At 47.1% G+C, this 16,414-nt stretch overlaps 1 protein-coding gene across 1 annotated transcript; it reads left to right on the forward strand.

The window, feature by feature from the left end:
* The first annotated feature begins 7,184 nt into the window (after positions 1-7,184).
* Positions 7,185-13,205, forward strand: LOC124697328 (aberrant root formation protein 4-like). The gene is made up of 14 exons (XM_047229935.1): positions 7,185-7,307; positions 7,381-7,551; positions 7,691-7,837; positions 7,925-8,003; positions 9,356-9,534; positions 9,636-9,695; positions 9,806-9,956; positions 10,047-10,106; positions 10,241-10,488; positions 10,570-10,641; positions 11,471-11,548; positions 11,725-11,892; positions 12,211-12,253; positions 12,437-13,205. Exons 1-14 carry the CDS (start codon positions 7,185-7,187, stop codon positions 12,637-12,639), a joined length of 1,782 nt encoding a protein of 593 aa, XP_047085891.1. The 3' UTR covers positions 12,640-13,205.
* The last annotated feature ends 3,209 nt before the right edge of the window (positions 13,206-16,414 follow it).

The following is a 16,414-nucleotide window of genomic DNA, read 5'->3' on the forward strand; positions in this document are numbered from 1 at the left end:
CTAAATATTTGTGTGCCGCCTATTCACCCTCCCCCCACTGTAGACGTTTATGTTGCCTTTCGACATTGTTCCTATTTCATCTTGAATCCATATGTGGTCATTTCTCCAACAAAAAAAATATCACCAATTAAGACATGGATTCTGGGTGCAATCGTTTGGAGATGGTAGCACAAAGTTTATACAACTGGTGCAGCTGGCGGCTTGACGATAAAATCACATTACCATGTTTTGGCGTTTTTTTTCATTGGGCATTTTTCATTGACTGATACATGTGTCAACCCTTTGTGACCCTTGAGATGTAATAATTCTCGAACATCATTTTGATGCAGATGTGGGGTACCCACATTTCGAAAAAAAACTGTTTTAGTTCTCGTTGGCATTTGAATGTGTTTCTAATGAGTTTGTTTACCTAAGTTTTAGCATTTGTGTTATGTATTTTTTTTTTTGCTATCGGTTCCGCTAATTCACATACCAGAGATTTTAGAGCACCGACCAATGCCTTGTCAAGAAATCGATGGTGTCTTCTGCAGCTTCACAGAGGAGAACAATATATGACATTTATCTACATATATGAAAGGAACAATGAGGTCAACACACATGTACATTTCGGTATTGAATACCAGTACATTTAGGTCTTGTTTAGATACCAAGTTCTAGGGATATGGTTTTTCCTAAACAAAATTTCCGGTGTGGCAGCAGCCTAAATCTTGCTTGGAGGGGTTGGAAAATTAGTATATACATAAAGTCCAGTTTCGAAAAAAGAGTGGATCTTGTATTCTGGGAAATCCGAGTTTGTCATTTTTGTGGATACTCCTCTACTATGTGCTTAACCTCAACTAACAATTTGTTTTCCGCGGATATTTCAATGAACTCGATTTTCTAACCCATCTCTTAATAAGTAGTCCCTCCAAATTAACTGACACTGTACAAGTATATTCCTAAGCCACGCCATTTAATTTGGGCCGGAGAGAGTACCTGCCTTTTATCTATATCTATATCTATATCTATACCAATATAAAAAGACCCAAAGGGGGTAGATCCATAAAATCCGAGCCCTCTAACCAAGATCTAACGATTCAAATTAGGCCCGTAGTTAGCGGTAAAACATTGTCCGACGCTAATCGCATCGGCCTTCCACCCACGATTTTATCTCATCGTCAAACAACCGCACCCTGTGCTCGGGGTGCAAGTGGACACGTCCACGGATTTGCCCGCATTACCCGCATCATCCGCGAAAGCAAAGTGTGGGCTTTGCAGGCGCCTGCGTCCGCTACTGGGATTGCCTGCAGAGCCCAGCAGGATTTGCAGGACAGGGAAGATTGATTCGATACTGAAGAAAAACGCTATAAAGAACTCGGAGATAGGGAGGCTGATTTCACGATCGAGCATGCCGGTTTCCTCCACGATGGAGATCAGCTGTTGCCGCTAGCTCAGGCCTCCGTCTCCGGCCACAGTCGCCGGCCATCTCCCTATGCAGCGCCGGGCATGCCTCGTGGCGGCCTGCATCGTGGCCGTCGGCGCTACGCGCGCGGTCGACGGTGCGGCGATGGCCACGTCCAAGGGAACGGCCAACGCCGTGCCGCACATGGCGCTGGTGCGCGTGCAGGCGCCGGGGGCGGCGTGATGGAGCGGTCGGAGGCAGTGCCCGCCGTGGAGGGCCAAGTCCCTGAACAACGTCGTGCCGGAGAACCTACCCCGGACGGTGCCGCACCGAACGGGCGGAGGCCCAAAGGCGTCGCTGCAGCATAGAAGCCGCCTGCTTCTACGCCCGTGTCGTCGCCCGACACAGCGGTGCCGTTCCTGGTGCTCCGCTCCGGCAGCATGGGCTGCTTCTCCCTCTAATTGGCAATTAGGAATATCTGCACATACGACATCAACTCCACAAACATCCGGGAAACAAGCTAGCAGAGCTGCTCTGCTCTGATAAATTTATTTATGAAACCCAACATCGATCTGATCACTGCAGCGAATTGAAGTGGATTGATTTCTTCAGTTCGTCCGGCTGGTTCCAATTCAAGATCCAATGGGAAACTCTGGTTGACTCTGACTTTGAGAACTGAGATCGCTCCAGTTTTGTTCAATTTCAGATCTCAGTCGCCGGCTGGCCAAGGTGTCTTTGAGGGCGATGGGGAGGTGCAGTCTAGCAGGAAAGGCTAAGATGAGGAGCGGAGGCGCCGGCGAGGCAGGTGGGGATGAACAGGTCCGGGACGAGGAAGATGGAAGAGAGCGACGCCGGCCGAGCAAGCGGGCCAAGAAGGTTAGGTGGAATTTGTCTGCATGGCCCACGTATACAAAGCAGGTAGTCCACCACGCCGTAAAACGTTTTTTTCGTGGCGCGGCAGAGTGGGCCTGTGGAAGCCTGCGTCCACCTACATCCGGACCCTGTGCCCAGGCCTCCGCTGCTACTCATCGCCCATGTTCCATCCCATCCCCTGCTCTCATCCAAACCGATCATGCACATTTGCGCCGCCGATACCATCGTTCTCGGACGTCGCGCTCTGCAGCCCGCAGGCCCCACACTCATCGCCCCGTCACTGCCGCCGTCACGCTATCATCTGCTCCGCGAGAGTCGTCGCGTCTAGCAGGACAGTCGCCGAGATCCCGTCGCTGTGGCCGCAGGACACGACGGACATCGTGTCGCGGATAGCTGGACCTGATCCAATCGGTCCCGGCGCCCTCGCCCATGCCGCAGCGGCTTTCTCCTACACTCCCCTACCTTCATCACCCGTTCACGACGGCTCACAGCTAGCCCACTCCATGTAGTCAAGGCGTCATTGGTATGTTCTTGTACTGATTTAATCCCCAGTTTGTGTTTTAGATTGCTATATGACGTCTGTGCAGCCCAGGGCTGCCCACATTTATTCTCCTCTAGACGAGGACCTAAGGGCATCTCCAACGGGACGACCCATCCCGCGCCCGCGCGTCCGGATGGGTCCAGCCGGACAAAAACCCGGCCCAACGCGGGGACGCACCGCAAAAGCGGATGGCCGCGGCGTCCGGAACGACGCAAACCCGGCCCAAATCTGGACCGGGTTTGCGTGGCCGCGGATGGCACGCGGCGTCCTCGCGTGTCCGCCCGTCCGCGTGGCCGGCCCACTCGTCGGTGCCCCGGTCCCTATTAAATGTGGACCGGGAAGGGGACGGTCCCTATCCGAGTCCCCACTTTCCACTCCGGCCGCACGCGCGAGCTCGAAGCTTCCGCGCCGCCATGGCCCCGAAGCGCGAGTTTGAGCCGTCCGCCAACGACCACGAGGCCGGCAGCCGGTCGGCAAGTCGCGCCGCCGGCGTTCGCAATGGGGCCGCCGGCGCCTCCCGGACGCGAGCGGATCTACGTCACCGTAGCGGTGGCGCGGATGTTCGGGACGCCGGCGTCCCAATGCCGTGGGGGACGTGCACCTCCCCACGGCCGGCACCCGAGCCCGGATCGGGTTCCGGTAGCCGCCCATCCCGGCGTCGAGCCGCGCCCGCTACGCCGAGATCCGGAGGCGCCGCGCTCGGCCGCCGGCGGACCTCCGGCACGACCCCGCGTACGGCGACGCAAGTCCCAACCGGGACTTGTGGTTCGAGGTGGAGCACGATGCGCGCCGGCGCACATGCTTCACATCCGCGACGGCGCGGCCTCGCGCGCGGCCTAGGCACAACGCGCTAGGCGGGCGGGCCGCCGCCTCGGCGGCCTCTACATCAACGAGCCCGCGCCCCAGCCCCGGCCGCGGCCGCAGCCCCGGGAGGAGGAGAACGACCCGGAGCCGCAGGGCGGCGCTCGCGGCGTCCCGCGAGCAGCGAGACCTCGACGAGCCGGCCAAATGGCCGCACCTCGCCGAGCGCGCTGCGCACCTCCGCGCCGGAGGAGGCGGCCGGAGAAGGCCCGGGAGGACGCCCGGGCGGACGCGTGGGCCTTCCTCGAGCCGGCGCGCCGTCGGGAGGAGGCTACGCATCGGGCGGCGCTCCGGGAGGAGGAGGAGCGCCGGGCCGCGCGCCCGGCGGAGGAGGAGCGCCCGGCCACGCAGCCGCAGCGGAGGAGGAGCGCCTGGCCACGCAGGCCGCAGCGGAGGAGCAGCTCCGACAGGAGTCCGCGCGGAGGGCACGGCTGCGCGAGCCGGCGAGCCCGCCGAACGCGCACTCCGCCCGGGAAAGGGCGTAGTGGGAGCCCCGGCCGGAGTCCCCGGTGCCCTCCGGCGTGTCGAGCCGAACAGCGCGTCGCCGCCGGGGGGCGTCGTCGTCATCGACGCCGACGATGACGAGTACTACTGGGGGTAGTACTGCCGGCGGCCACCGTGCTCGCAAACCCTGTCTAGGGTTTCTTTTTTTTTTAGTTTAAAGCCCATATAGGGCTTTCTTTTGTGTAAAAATTGCCCAAAATAGGGCTAAGTTTAATTAACCACTAGTTTAATGTTATTTTTGGCTGTTTTCCTTTTTTATTTTCATATGCGGTGCGTCCGCGCGTTGGGCGCAGCGTGCGACCCAAACGGACACGCGGACGCGGGGCGCTGTCCGGGTGTCCGTTCGGCCACCCAAACGGCCCAAAACGGACGGCCCAGCGCGTCCATTTGGGTCGCCCGGTTGGAGATGCCCTAAGTACCAGTATGTTCGTGAGAAAAGGTACTAACCTGGAGACCATCATTTTTAACCTGGGGAAGAATCCGGTTGCTCTACCATGGACCATAGTATTTTTGAGTCATAATCAATTCATCTACAGGAATGCAGAAATTTGTGATCATTGACTTACCTGCAAAATATGTAGTTGTTTTGCAGTCGTGACTATTTTGCTTATATCGCTACGTGTTGATCCATACTCTTGTAAAATAGTTTTCTAAATGCATTAAAATAGATACGCGATAGGGTGTATGAAGTGCAATAGTTTTGCTTCACCAGGTAGCTATTGTTTCCCAATGCTATTGCTAGGTTTTGGCTTACAGTTAATGCTTTTTGCTGTTGCACAAGCAGTTTTCTTTTAATCCCATTTTGCATCAGGCCTGGAATCTTTGCACGAATAACTCACACAGTGAAACATGAAAAGAGTGATGATATATTTCTGATGTGTTGATGTTTTTTGAAGTGCGTGTGGGCATTATGTTCAGAATAGAGAGGAGGATACGGCCAGGATGCAAGAGGTGTACAATCTGGAAAAGGTCAGCCTTTATTTTGATACACTGTCTGTCAAACTACCTCACTTCATTATGCAGAAAAACTTCCAATATTTTGATACGCTATGCATACTTTTAACCTGAATTTATCGTTCGTTGTGGTGCACAGACCTATGGGTGTACTTCGGTGACTGACGGTGTGGCACTGGGTGATTCCACAAATCATCATGCGTTACTATTTTGAATTCAGGCTGCTTCTTATATGCTGAAAAACGTGCACTGAGAGGCAACTTTTATTATTTGGTCTTCGTCACCACTATACAATGCTTTTATTTTCTCACAGGCTTGCAGCAACATGGTATTAATGCAGGCTTACCTTGATCAACCAGCCTTTCTAGGGAGAGAAGGTTGGGAAGTTAGGCAAGCGAGGGTAGAAATCGTGCTTGAAGCATGATGCTAGGCATGAAATTCAGGCCTTCGATCGACCGCCTCTTTTAATAATTAACTGTTCTATGTGTGCCCCATCTTACTCCAGCTGTTCTTGGTCTTGCTCCAGGGAACCAAGCACACTCCAGTCTGATGTGGGTCTTAGAGCATCCGTTGGTCGAGCAGCAATTGAAGATGGCATGATCTGGGGCCCTATTTTGCTTGTGGTAATGTCCTCAGTGACATGAACTATCTCATTGCGAATTGATCGGATCCAACATTGCCATTTTATTAGTAAAGAGTTCTTCTGAAAATGCATGTTTGAATTGTGTGTAACATCGCTGTAGTAGAATTTCACATTTGATGTGCACACAAAGAGGTCCCAGCATCTAGTGACGTGGCTGGCTGAGAGAACAGCAAAATGGGGCCATCTATTAAGAAAATAGAAGATATTTTGCAGAACTTACCACATGTTTTTGTTTCCAAATCCACTTGTAATTAGGACCAACATTATATTTTCCAAAAACTTGTAAACAAATTTAGTGTAATTTCATATTATGGTTTAGAGACCACACAACCCCATCGGGAACAACAAAAAGATTAATAGCAGTAGCATTATAAGGAATATTGTTCGATATCAGGAAATAACCTTCTTTTAAAGGATATGTTAAAATGCTTCTTAAATCATTTTTTGAGAAGTGATATCTTGTTCCCGATAGATATCAAAAAGGAGGGGATAACTTCCCATCATACGCATAATCAAGCGAAACATCTTTCGAGAATCTCACAAGTTCACTATGATTGAGGATCAATTTCCTACTTGCTAAGATAACCTATTTGACTCTTAATAAAGCCTAATTAAGGATCAATCTCCTCCTAGCTAAATAAATCTATTTGACTCTTAATAAAGACTACCAAGCGGAGAATCATTCATTAAATCTTATTTTCAGAGAGGTAATATTTTGCTTTGACAATTTTCCGCCAGAGCCCATCCTAGGTCTCAGGTTCCACGACCAGTTAACTAGGAGATCTATACTTTGCTTTCTAAGGTCCTTCAAGCCTAAACCACCTTTGAAATTACATTTTTTAAATTCTTTTTCATTTAACCATATACTGCCTCCATTCCAACAAGATAAGGCACCCACTTTCTTTTTAATTTGACCAAAGATCAATCCGAATATCGGATATATAAGTAGGATCATTAGAATGTTTTTGAATACTATCAATTATGTACTCCCTCCGTTCCATATTAGTTTTCGCTAATATGGAACATAGGTAGTACCATATTATCAAGATATTGTTGCACATTTTTGGGTCAAAGCTCATCTCTAGAAACGTGCGTGCGCCTTTTTTCCTTTTCCCCAAAAAAATCTTCTCATATGTTTATATATAAACTTTTAATGATAGTTTTGTTCAAGAGAAACATATATGATAGAATGCCAGATAATCCTCTCATCGTTTTTGGGCACGCTGCTATCTGATATGTTCGGATTTATCCCCTCCGGCAGGCAGAAATGTTTTGTCCCTCTGGCCAGACGAATTGACTTAGTTAACCCTGTCCAGTGGCCCCACAAGCAGTAACTGTAAGGTGGGGCTGACAGTCCAGTGCCCGTCCGCGTTCTCTGCTGCGGTCGCCCAAACAAACCAAATCGCAGGAAACGGTGCTGGCTTTCCATGGCGGGCTCCATGGCTGCCACCGCCGCCGCCGCCGCCGCCGACATCGCCGACCTCTCTGGCAATTTCTCCGGCGGAAATGCTCGGCTTCAACTGCGGAAGCAATTGGATGCCTTATCTGTGGTAACTAATCAATCACTTCTCTGTTTTCCAACCGCTCTTCAAACCCTAAAACCCCATGTCCTACCCGATTCAGGCGCCCAATTCCGCTGCAGCAGCCCTGGCCGCCGCTTCCGTATCTCTTATCCTCACTTCCGCTGCCGAAAACATGGAACAATGGTATTCGGAAGATGAGTCCGAGTTACATGAGGCAGCGATGATGCTTGGAGAGGTACTCACGTTCGTCACAGGTCCATCCTGCAACCAGGTACCCGATCCTTCTCAAATCCCCACCAATTGTAAAGGAGCCACCCAGATTCAGTAACGATGTAGGAGTAGGAGCGGATGCTTCGATCTACTATTACTGTCCAAGGCCGTTTTGATCACCCTGACCCTGTTTGTAACAGATGGCCATGGACGCACTGTCTTCAGAGCTCCCGAATCCTGTGGCCAAGCTCGGTGCTATCTGTCTGGATTTAAGTGCTGCCAAGGCTATACTTGAGAGGTTTGCATTCAATTGCAGCCCAAGAGATAACGTCCTGATACTCTGCGAGGTTTTTCTATAACATTCTCTTCCAAGTAATGTATGTACCTGTACCCTCCAGATTGCCTAGATATTTGAGTCAAATCTTTGGATGCAGGCACTGGATAGACACAGTTCAGTACCAGTGGTGAATAGTGCTTCCTACTTCAGCATACTGATAGATGGGATTGGAAAGGGTATGCACTCTGTACCTAGACCAAGGAAAGCCGATTTTTCTTTTTCTTGTTTAGATTTACTAAATACTCCATCCGTTCCGTAATTCTTGTGCATGCCATAGCCTGCTTAAATGTCTTGGCTTGCACAATGGCACCACCACCATGCTAAATGCAGAGGGAGAGAGAATAGAAGGAAGAGAGACGGGGATAGATTAGTATTCACCCTTACAACAGATTGACGCCATGAGGCTTTGGATGTTGATGTAGCCTGTGCACCGGCCTCCTGCTGGCAACTCAAGCTCGTTGTGTTTAGTCCTTGGACCCCTTGCCGTGCGCGGGTGCTGGAGTTCCTGATGCGTGCTGCTGATTGAGGTTGTGTTTGGAGTTGGATGGGTGGGCAGTCACACTTCTAGAAAATCAACCCCTGTAGATAGATTTGTAGCTACATATGAGCCAGCTGCTGGTTCCAGATATATACAATTTCTAGGCTTCTAGTTGATTCCGTTTGGCCACTGTGGGCCAAGCAGATGTTCTACACAAGTTTACCAGCCCGGTGTAGGTTTCAGTTTGAGTCGGACGGTATGATTATGTACGTTTGGTCACCGTGGCCAAGCAGACGTTTCACACCAGTTTACCAGCTAGGTGTAGGTGCGGTCATTTGAGCTGTATGATATGGTCATGCACATATGAGCATTGTATTGTTTCTTTTGTATACTAAGATGCACTAACTCATTAGTTGGGTTGGTATCTTGCTCCAAGCAAATTAAGTAGGACCAGGATATATACATACATGCCCTAATTATTTTGTAAATTCTATTGGCTTATCTGTTTCTTTGCCTCCTTGTCACTACCACATACATGTGTTTAGCCTGCACTATTCTGTATTGATTACTCCCTCTGTTCCTATGGAAAAGGCGTGAAAATGCAGGCGCTAGGATTAAGGAGATCCATGCATGTAGATTTGTTTCCAAACCTGCCCCTAGTTATTTGCTTGTCTTTCCTATTCTTTCTCCCCTCAAAACACAGCCGGACTCCTCGTTTTCTCTCCCGCAGTAGCACGCCATCCCCTCATTGCTTGGTTGCCCTTAATTCTAGCGCTAAGCCATAACTACTCTACGATTTAGTAGAGGTAATTGGGGCAGATAGCATCTACTTAACACCCTGCGCCTTCCTTTTAGACGAAAATTTGGAAAAAAAATTACGCCTTCCTCTTGGGAACGGAGGGAGTATATTTTTGAAATGACAAAATATGTAAGACACTTGCAGCTATTTGCAATACCGTAGTATATGTTTGAAACTTTGTTACATAAACTATAACACTATCTCCCTTTGCTGGTATATGCTTGCTGAAATAAATTTGATATGTTTTGCAGTGCTTCCTTTGATTCAGAGTCATCATGCATATAATATAAAGATGGCACTGAGAGTTGTCATTGGATGTGTGAAATATAGCGTATCTGTATTGAAGGAGCATAATGGAAGAAATGCTATTGGTTTATTCAATGCAGCCTTTGGATTCAGCAATACTGTTCAAGAAATGTGTGAAAGAATGGTTTGTTACTCAATTACCTTTCTGTTACGGTCTTGTTGATTCAAACATGCAATCAATGATTTACGTGTAACTTGCTGCCTTTTTACCTTTTTCACCAACAGATTGATGATGAAAAGGAAGAAGTAACTACAACACTTGGTTTGTTTGCACTTCAAAACGTTGTAAGCAACCCGCTGCGTGTATCTTTATCATGTGGTCCACTTGATTCTATCATCTCTTATATTAGTAATTCTAGTTCCAATATATACTGTGGCGCATATCATGTATGCAGGCTTTAATTTCACAAAGTAAACAAGAGCATTCATTGTCATGTGGTCTGCTTGCTATTGGTTATTCACAATTGGCAATACAGTCTGGATTTTCATGGAAGGGCCTTCTATCTGGCGATGGTATTAGATCAGCTATTGGAAAGAATAATGAAGGTTTTTCGCTAATTGCATTTCTTACTTCCTAGTGGTATTATCTTTTGTTTCTTGTCAGCTTACATACTTCACACAATGCGATGTTATCAGGTTTGGGTATGAGCAAATCAGAGTTCTTTTCTCTGGCTATAGAAGGTGCACATCTTTCAGGTTTGATTATCAACGCCATCTCAACAACCATTTAATTTCACCATTGGTTTTTGTGGGAGAATTATATTAGAGGGGATAGGAGTAATATGTGCAATTTGTTTATTTGCTGCTTGATTGAGAGAAGTTTTTCACAGTTACTTGGATGAACAAGCATCACAATATGCTTGAGATTCTACCAGCTCTTGCGCAAGTCAATTTAGCATGGACTGATAAGTGGAGGGCAATTCAGATGTGCAAGTATGTACTCCGCTCGAGGAATTACCAGTGGCAGATCAAATCCTGGAGCTTAGAGTTTCTTTCACTTTTCGATGAAAGTTCTAGTGAGGAAGCAAGTCAGGATGAACGTTTAGTATCAGTTCATATTGCGATTGTGATGATAAAGGTAACGTTCTGTCTCTCATCTATTGATGTGATTAATAGATTTAACTGTTCAATTGTAAGATTTCGAGCTATTTATTTACAGGAAGTCGAGGGTATGAGGACATCTGTCCCAGATGAATCAGTGCGTACAAAAGCTTATGCTGCTATAAAGAAGGCAAGTCTTCTAGATTTACCGAGTATAATGATATTTAATTTGGAATGGCCCCTTGTATTGTAACTAACGAGCTCAGTTTTGAGTCATGGATTAGTCGTCGGTTAGACCACAATTAGCCACTAAGTGGGTATTGGGTGCATGACAAGGCCCAGCGACTTAGCTAAAAGAGCCAGTCGAGCGACTTGTCGGCTAGCGCTCTACCAGCCCCGACTTGTAGTCGGCCAGAGGAGGAAATTCACACTACTTTGGTTTCATGTGGCTCACTGCCAGTAAAGTTTTTGTCGAGATCTTTTCGTCCCTTTGGATTGAACAGGAGTAGAAAACAACAGCGTACCAAAACTGGTTGTGATTTGTGGTTTATGTGCCTAGCTTTTGCTGCATCAAGAACCATCGACTAATTTAGGGAAAGGGTTTGGCGTTGATTCAGGCTTGTTTGTCCTGCTTTTGCTGGCTTTATTTGGGGCCCCGTGCCTTGTCTTTTCTGCATCAGGAACCTATAACTTACTGTTTTATATTTTAACTATGGTAGTCGTTGTAAACTTGATAATTTCGTAGTTTAATCAAATGTTTACTTTAGTTACTGCTGTTTTGCTGGTTGTTGTTACCATGCTTTCTGTTGCTTACTACTGCCGTGAAATTGTGATCCTATATGTGCGCTGACTAGTTTAACTAGTGGCCGACCTGACTGACTAGTCCACAAGCCATCTAAGCTGGTTGGGTATCGTCTCGACTTGATTCGCTGACATAATTTTTTTGCTAATAATGTCTCGTTCGCTTACTTATTTTGAGATCCGGAACTTGCTTATGAGTTGTAACTATGGATTTGTAGATCATTCGAATGTTGCCTCAGTGTGAAAGATTCACATTGCTACATGAGCTTATAAAGGACAGGACGTGCCCAATTTCGGTAAGAACAAAGTCTCTTTCCTACATACTATGATACTAGAGGTGAATGTAGGCGAATAAAGGTCATTCTGCAACCTTACTTTCCTAGTTGCTTCATCTGAACTAATTCAGACATGCTCCATAAAATGTTAACGCTAGTCCATTCCTCAAATTTCTAATATGTAACTATTTGCTCAGACAGGGTATCTTCTGGAAATGGTGAAAGAGGATATTAATACAGAGTGTAAGTTGGTCGATGAATTGCAAGATTACGAGGCATTACCACCTTGTTTTCAGGACTGCCTTGATTTTCTGTTTATGAATTTGAGCCGTCCTTATGAAGATAATCCTGATTCCTGGGGAAAGGTAATTTCCATTTATGTGCTTGCTGATTTATCACTGTTTCCTAAAATAGATGATATTGGATTTACATGTATCCTCCCTATGGCATGCAAATCCGTTAGAGGACAAACTATCTTGGTATGTAGTGGGCACGAATGAAGTGGACATAGTGAAGTTGAACCTTTGGTTTGATATCAGGCCATTCCAAAACTATGACTGCTAGTAACTCTATTGAGTAGTGTGTTTATCTGTGATACTAATTTCCATTCTGCCTCATCCCATGTATTTGTGCTGATTGAAAAAAATGTTATGGTTTTCACTTTTTTTTGGTTCTGTCTGCAGGTGTTGGACTGTCTCAATTTGCTCAGATATCTCCTGATTAGAGGTAAGTATATAAGTCTTGTTTGTTTTGCAAGTTCCAAGAATTGCAGTGTTGGTGGTTACTGTTCTGTAATAAACTGGCCGCGTAGCTCAATCTCTGAGCAAACACTAAAGTCTAGGTTATTCAAATGTCAGAAATAGTTTTTTTTTGGTGTCATTGCTGACAAATTTTCCATATTTTGAGCAGGATCAAGAATATTACCAAAGCCTGTAGTGAGAAGAATTTGTCTTGAGTTGATAGGCTCACTAAGATATCACCTTGCTGCAAGGCTAAGCGGCAATGATGATTGCACGATTCACGAGGAACTTGTTTGGCTGGTTGTTTGGGTGGTTGTTGACAGGTGTATGACACTGGCGGAAGATCTGGTCGCCGCACCCGTGGATGGGTGATGCAGTGCTCAAAGGAGTAGGCAAACTAACTGCTGCTGGGGTTGGTGTATCGAACAAGGGGACGTGTGTACGCCCACTCTTATTGGATGAGGTTTAACAGCGAGATGGATAAATCTGATAACAAGTTAATTATCCAACCTTTCTAACTACTAGTTGAAAATATACTAGATTTATTTTTGCATGCGTAGCGAGTCCCTATAAGTTAGGAACGGTAAACATGATCCAAATTTTGAGCTAGCCGAACTGGCAAAGTATATTGACGTCGTTTTTTTCACCAACATGTATCACCCCTGGAACAGAGGTAGACTAGCCTACCATGAACGTCTTATAATTAGGGCAGTAGTACATATTCAACCACCCTAGTATATTGTTTATATTTATAGTACACATGATACCAATTCTGCAGTTCATACTGTATATACTGATTTGCTTGACAGTTGGAGTGCATAATTTTTTATTTGACGGGGGTCACGAATTTGGAGTACATACTTTACTGCTATTTTGGGATTAGATGGGGAGCATACATGGCAAAGAAAGAAGTATGTACACCAATTTATGCATCCATCAAGGGTATAAACCACATGTCTCGGATTGGGGGGACGGAGTAGTGTACCCCACACAGCATACAAATAAGTATGTATACAGTATACTACAGTTTGTAGTATTTGCCACTTTTTTAAATATCTTTGGAGTATATACTGTTTTTTTTCATGTCGGAGTGTATACTGGCCTAAAATGGAGAATATACGGATTTTTTCAAGGAAAAAATATTATACCGGCCACTTGCCAAGTAAAATGGAGTGTAAGCTGATATTTTTTCACGGAACCAAGTATTATACCACTTGCCAAGTAAATGGAGTATATACTGATATTTTCAAGGAGTAGGCATCAGTATAGGGCAATCCTAGCTGGCGGTCAATTTCAGACCCAAAAAAATCTATTTTTAGTAATATATATTTGAAATTTCTATTTATGATAAAAATCTTTTTAGCAAAAAATATTCTGAACAAATTTGCTATTCAAGGAAAGTTATGCATCCATGCACTAGCAGATAGATAAATCTTTTCCAAATTTGAATATTTAAAATGTTTTAACTTTCATACGATAATTTCAATTTAAGATTCGCTTTCACCAACAAATTTGTCTCGACGAGATCATCAAAACAAGCACCAATGTTAATATGTTTCGATAACTTTTTTTCGGGCTAAAAGTTATCAACCGTGAAATACGGAATTTAAAAACTTACCAACCCGATAAGTTAATTTCATATAAAGTATTTTGAGAAATATTTTACTCACAAATTATCAACAATCGTATTTTCTTTTTTTTTATCATTTTTCTAGTTCAAATTTGTAATATATTAATTTTTTTGCATTTAGTCGCTACTCCCTCCGTTCTTTTTTAATTGACTCGAATTTAGTATAAATTTGTACTAAATCCGAGTCAATTAAAAAGGAACGGAGGACTACAAGACAAAAAAGCTAACATCAGCGAGAATTTTTCTGAATTCCAAAATTTAATGTTTTTTTATCTCGTAAACAAAAACTCCGATTTAAAATCTGTTTTCACTATCAATCCGTCTCGACGAGATCTTTAAAACTAACACCCATATTGATATGTTTCGACAACTTTTTTTTGAGTAAAAGTAATCAACCCTCAAATACGTTATTTATCAACTCTAAATTTTAGAAGTTACAAACCCAAAAAATTAATTTCATATCAAATATTTTATTGAGTGTGGATTTTGTACACCCAAGCATGGGTGTGGGTGTTTTCTATACCATTGATGAAATTTTTCGAGATTCGTGCTGCTGTTGGACACTTGAACATTTTGATTTTCGTTAGTAGCATTTTATCGGTCACATCCTCACCTGCTTTTTTCCTGTCTTTTCTCCGCGCGACACGCGACACGCGACACGAGCGTAGGCTTCAGCCAGTTCGACTGTAGGGAGAGATGCTCCGTGCTTGTCGGAAATAAAATAAGGTTTCCGGGCCAAAATTTCCTCTCTCCTCGGCTTCCTCCGCCGCGGAATGTCGCTCTCGCCGCTGGCGAAATTTCAGATTCTTCCTCCGCCCCGCACCTTGCGCGTTGTTTGCCGCTGTTAGATCTGCAGCGTCTGCGTTTAGCCGCCTTGGCGTCTGCTCAGCATTGCAGCCATCCCCCCACCCATCCTCTCCGCCGGCGCCGGCGCCGGCAGCGCGCAGTCACAAAACGTCATCGTCGGACCTCCATTTGTTCTCTCTCCCCTCCCCTTGGCTTGCCTATGTACTTAGTGTGGACAGTGGCTGCCGGAACAAGTTCATAGCGGACAATTCCCCAGAGTTTGGAAGGGGTCGAATCGACACAGTCCGTCGTCTCCATCGTGCCGCCAGCGGCCCCAGCGCAGGTACACTACGTCCTTGCCAGAGCTCCTTCTCTAATCCCTTCCCCTCTCCTTCCCTCGATGATGTACTGAAGGCATCTTAGTCTTCGTGCAGGCAATAGCTACCAGGACAAGTCCCGGATGGGCATTTTCTCAGAACTTGTCGCTCGCGAACCTCCATTTCTTCATCTCTCTCTCCCCTCCCCTTGTCTTGCTGATGTACTGACGCGACTCGGGCCACGTGCAGGCAATGGATGTCATAAAAGTCCTGGATTGAGTGACGGCGCACTATGGGGAGCTTCTTCACGAGGAGGGGAGCCGTCGAGCGTGTCGCGCGCGGTGGCGCCATGGAGGAGCAGGCGAGGCGGTAGCGTTGGGCAATGGAGGAGCGAATGATGTGACGTCCCTCGTCTGCATTCTCCGGCGCGTCGTTACAGAGGCGTGTGGGCGGCGACGACGCGGGCCCGCCTGGGCCCGATCTGAGGCCTGCTTGTCGCGGCCGCTGCGCGCGTCGACCTGAGCGACCGATGAAGCGACGGCGAACGGGACGGAACAGCGTGCGGCAGCGCGAAGTGGCTCCTGGCCTTCACGCAGCTCCTTGTGGCACCTGCGTCCTACAAGCCCTGTCAGCTCGTGCGGGAGCTCAGCCTCGTCGCGCTGCTGTTGCCGCGGAAGCTGCTCAAGCAATGGGCCTCCCCCGCGGCGGGCAAGAAGGAGCAGGGCGTTAGAAAAGTGACGCTGTCCAAGTAGAAGGCGGCGAGGGAGCGCGCTCACGCTGCTGGACCTTCCGGAGTTGCCGCCATGGCGCGCGTCTGCGCGGGGCTCAGCCGCTTAGGGACCGCTGCTCCATGGACAGCCTCTGGGCACGCCTTTGTCCGACGGAATTGCGGACGCGTGCTCGGTGCCGCCCCCTGCAGTGAGTGGGAGGCGGAAATGGCCGACAGAGCCGCTGCTCGTTTGCTTCTAATTTAGCTGACTTGTTCTTCTGGTTTAGTCTCCAGTTGGCAATTAGTTACATTAGCAGCGGGCAGACTTTTTTTTAGCATCGTTCCTGTCCGATAACACCAAGCAAGAAATCCGTCCTGTACCAGCTAATACGTCTGGTGTGTAAGCTGTTTCATGTTGTGTTTTGTCAACGATAAATGAAAATGGCTTAGACGATCTTGCGATTAAGAAAAGATCATGTTTTTCTTCTTAGACTCGGAAGATTCAGTACTCGACGTCCAGTCCAGAAGCTCTTCCGCAGCGGTGCTGGCTCCACTTACCTCGCCGGCGATCGCGGCCGGCAGCGGCTCGCAGGCTCCGAGCGTGAGCAGGTGCTTGACCGTCGTGTCGGAGAGTCACTCGCGTGACATCACCGCTCCAGAAGTAAAGGGGAAAGGAGAGGAAGCAGAACACGATGCTTGTGGTTG

The sequence above is a fragment of the Lolium rigidum genome, chromosome 3, assembly GCF_022539505.1.
Source record: "Lolium rigidum isolate FL_2022 chromosome 3, APGP_CSIRO_Lrig_0.1, whole genome shotgun sequence".
In the NCBI taxonomy this organism is placed as follows: domain Eukaryota; kingdom Viridiplantae; phylum Streptophyta; class Magnoliopsida; order Poales; family Poaceae; genus Lolium; species Lolium rigidum.

Bases quoted from the DNA above. Each gene is read 5' to 3' on its own strand.
- LOC124697328 (XM_047229935.1), top strand. From the start codon at position 7,185: ATGGCGGGCTCCATGGCTGCCACCGCCGCCGCCGCCGCCGCCGACATC. The intron at 9,957-10,046 runs GTTTTTCGCTAA...CGATGTTATCAG, and splicing joins TATTGGAAAGAATAATGAAG to GTTTGGGTATGAGCAAATCA. The intron at 11,893-12,210 runs GTAATTTCCATT...TTCTGTCTGCAG, and splicing joins ATCCTGATTCCTGGGGAAAG to GTGTTGGACTGTCTCAATTT.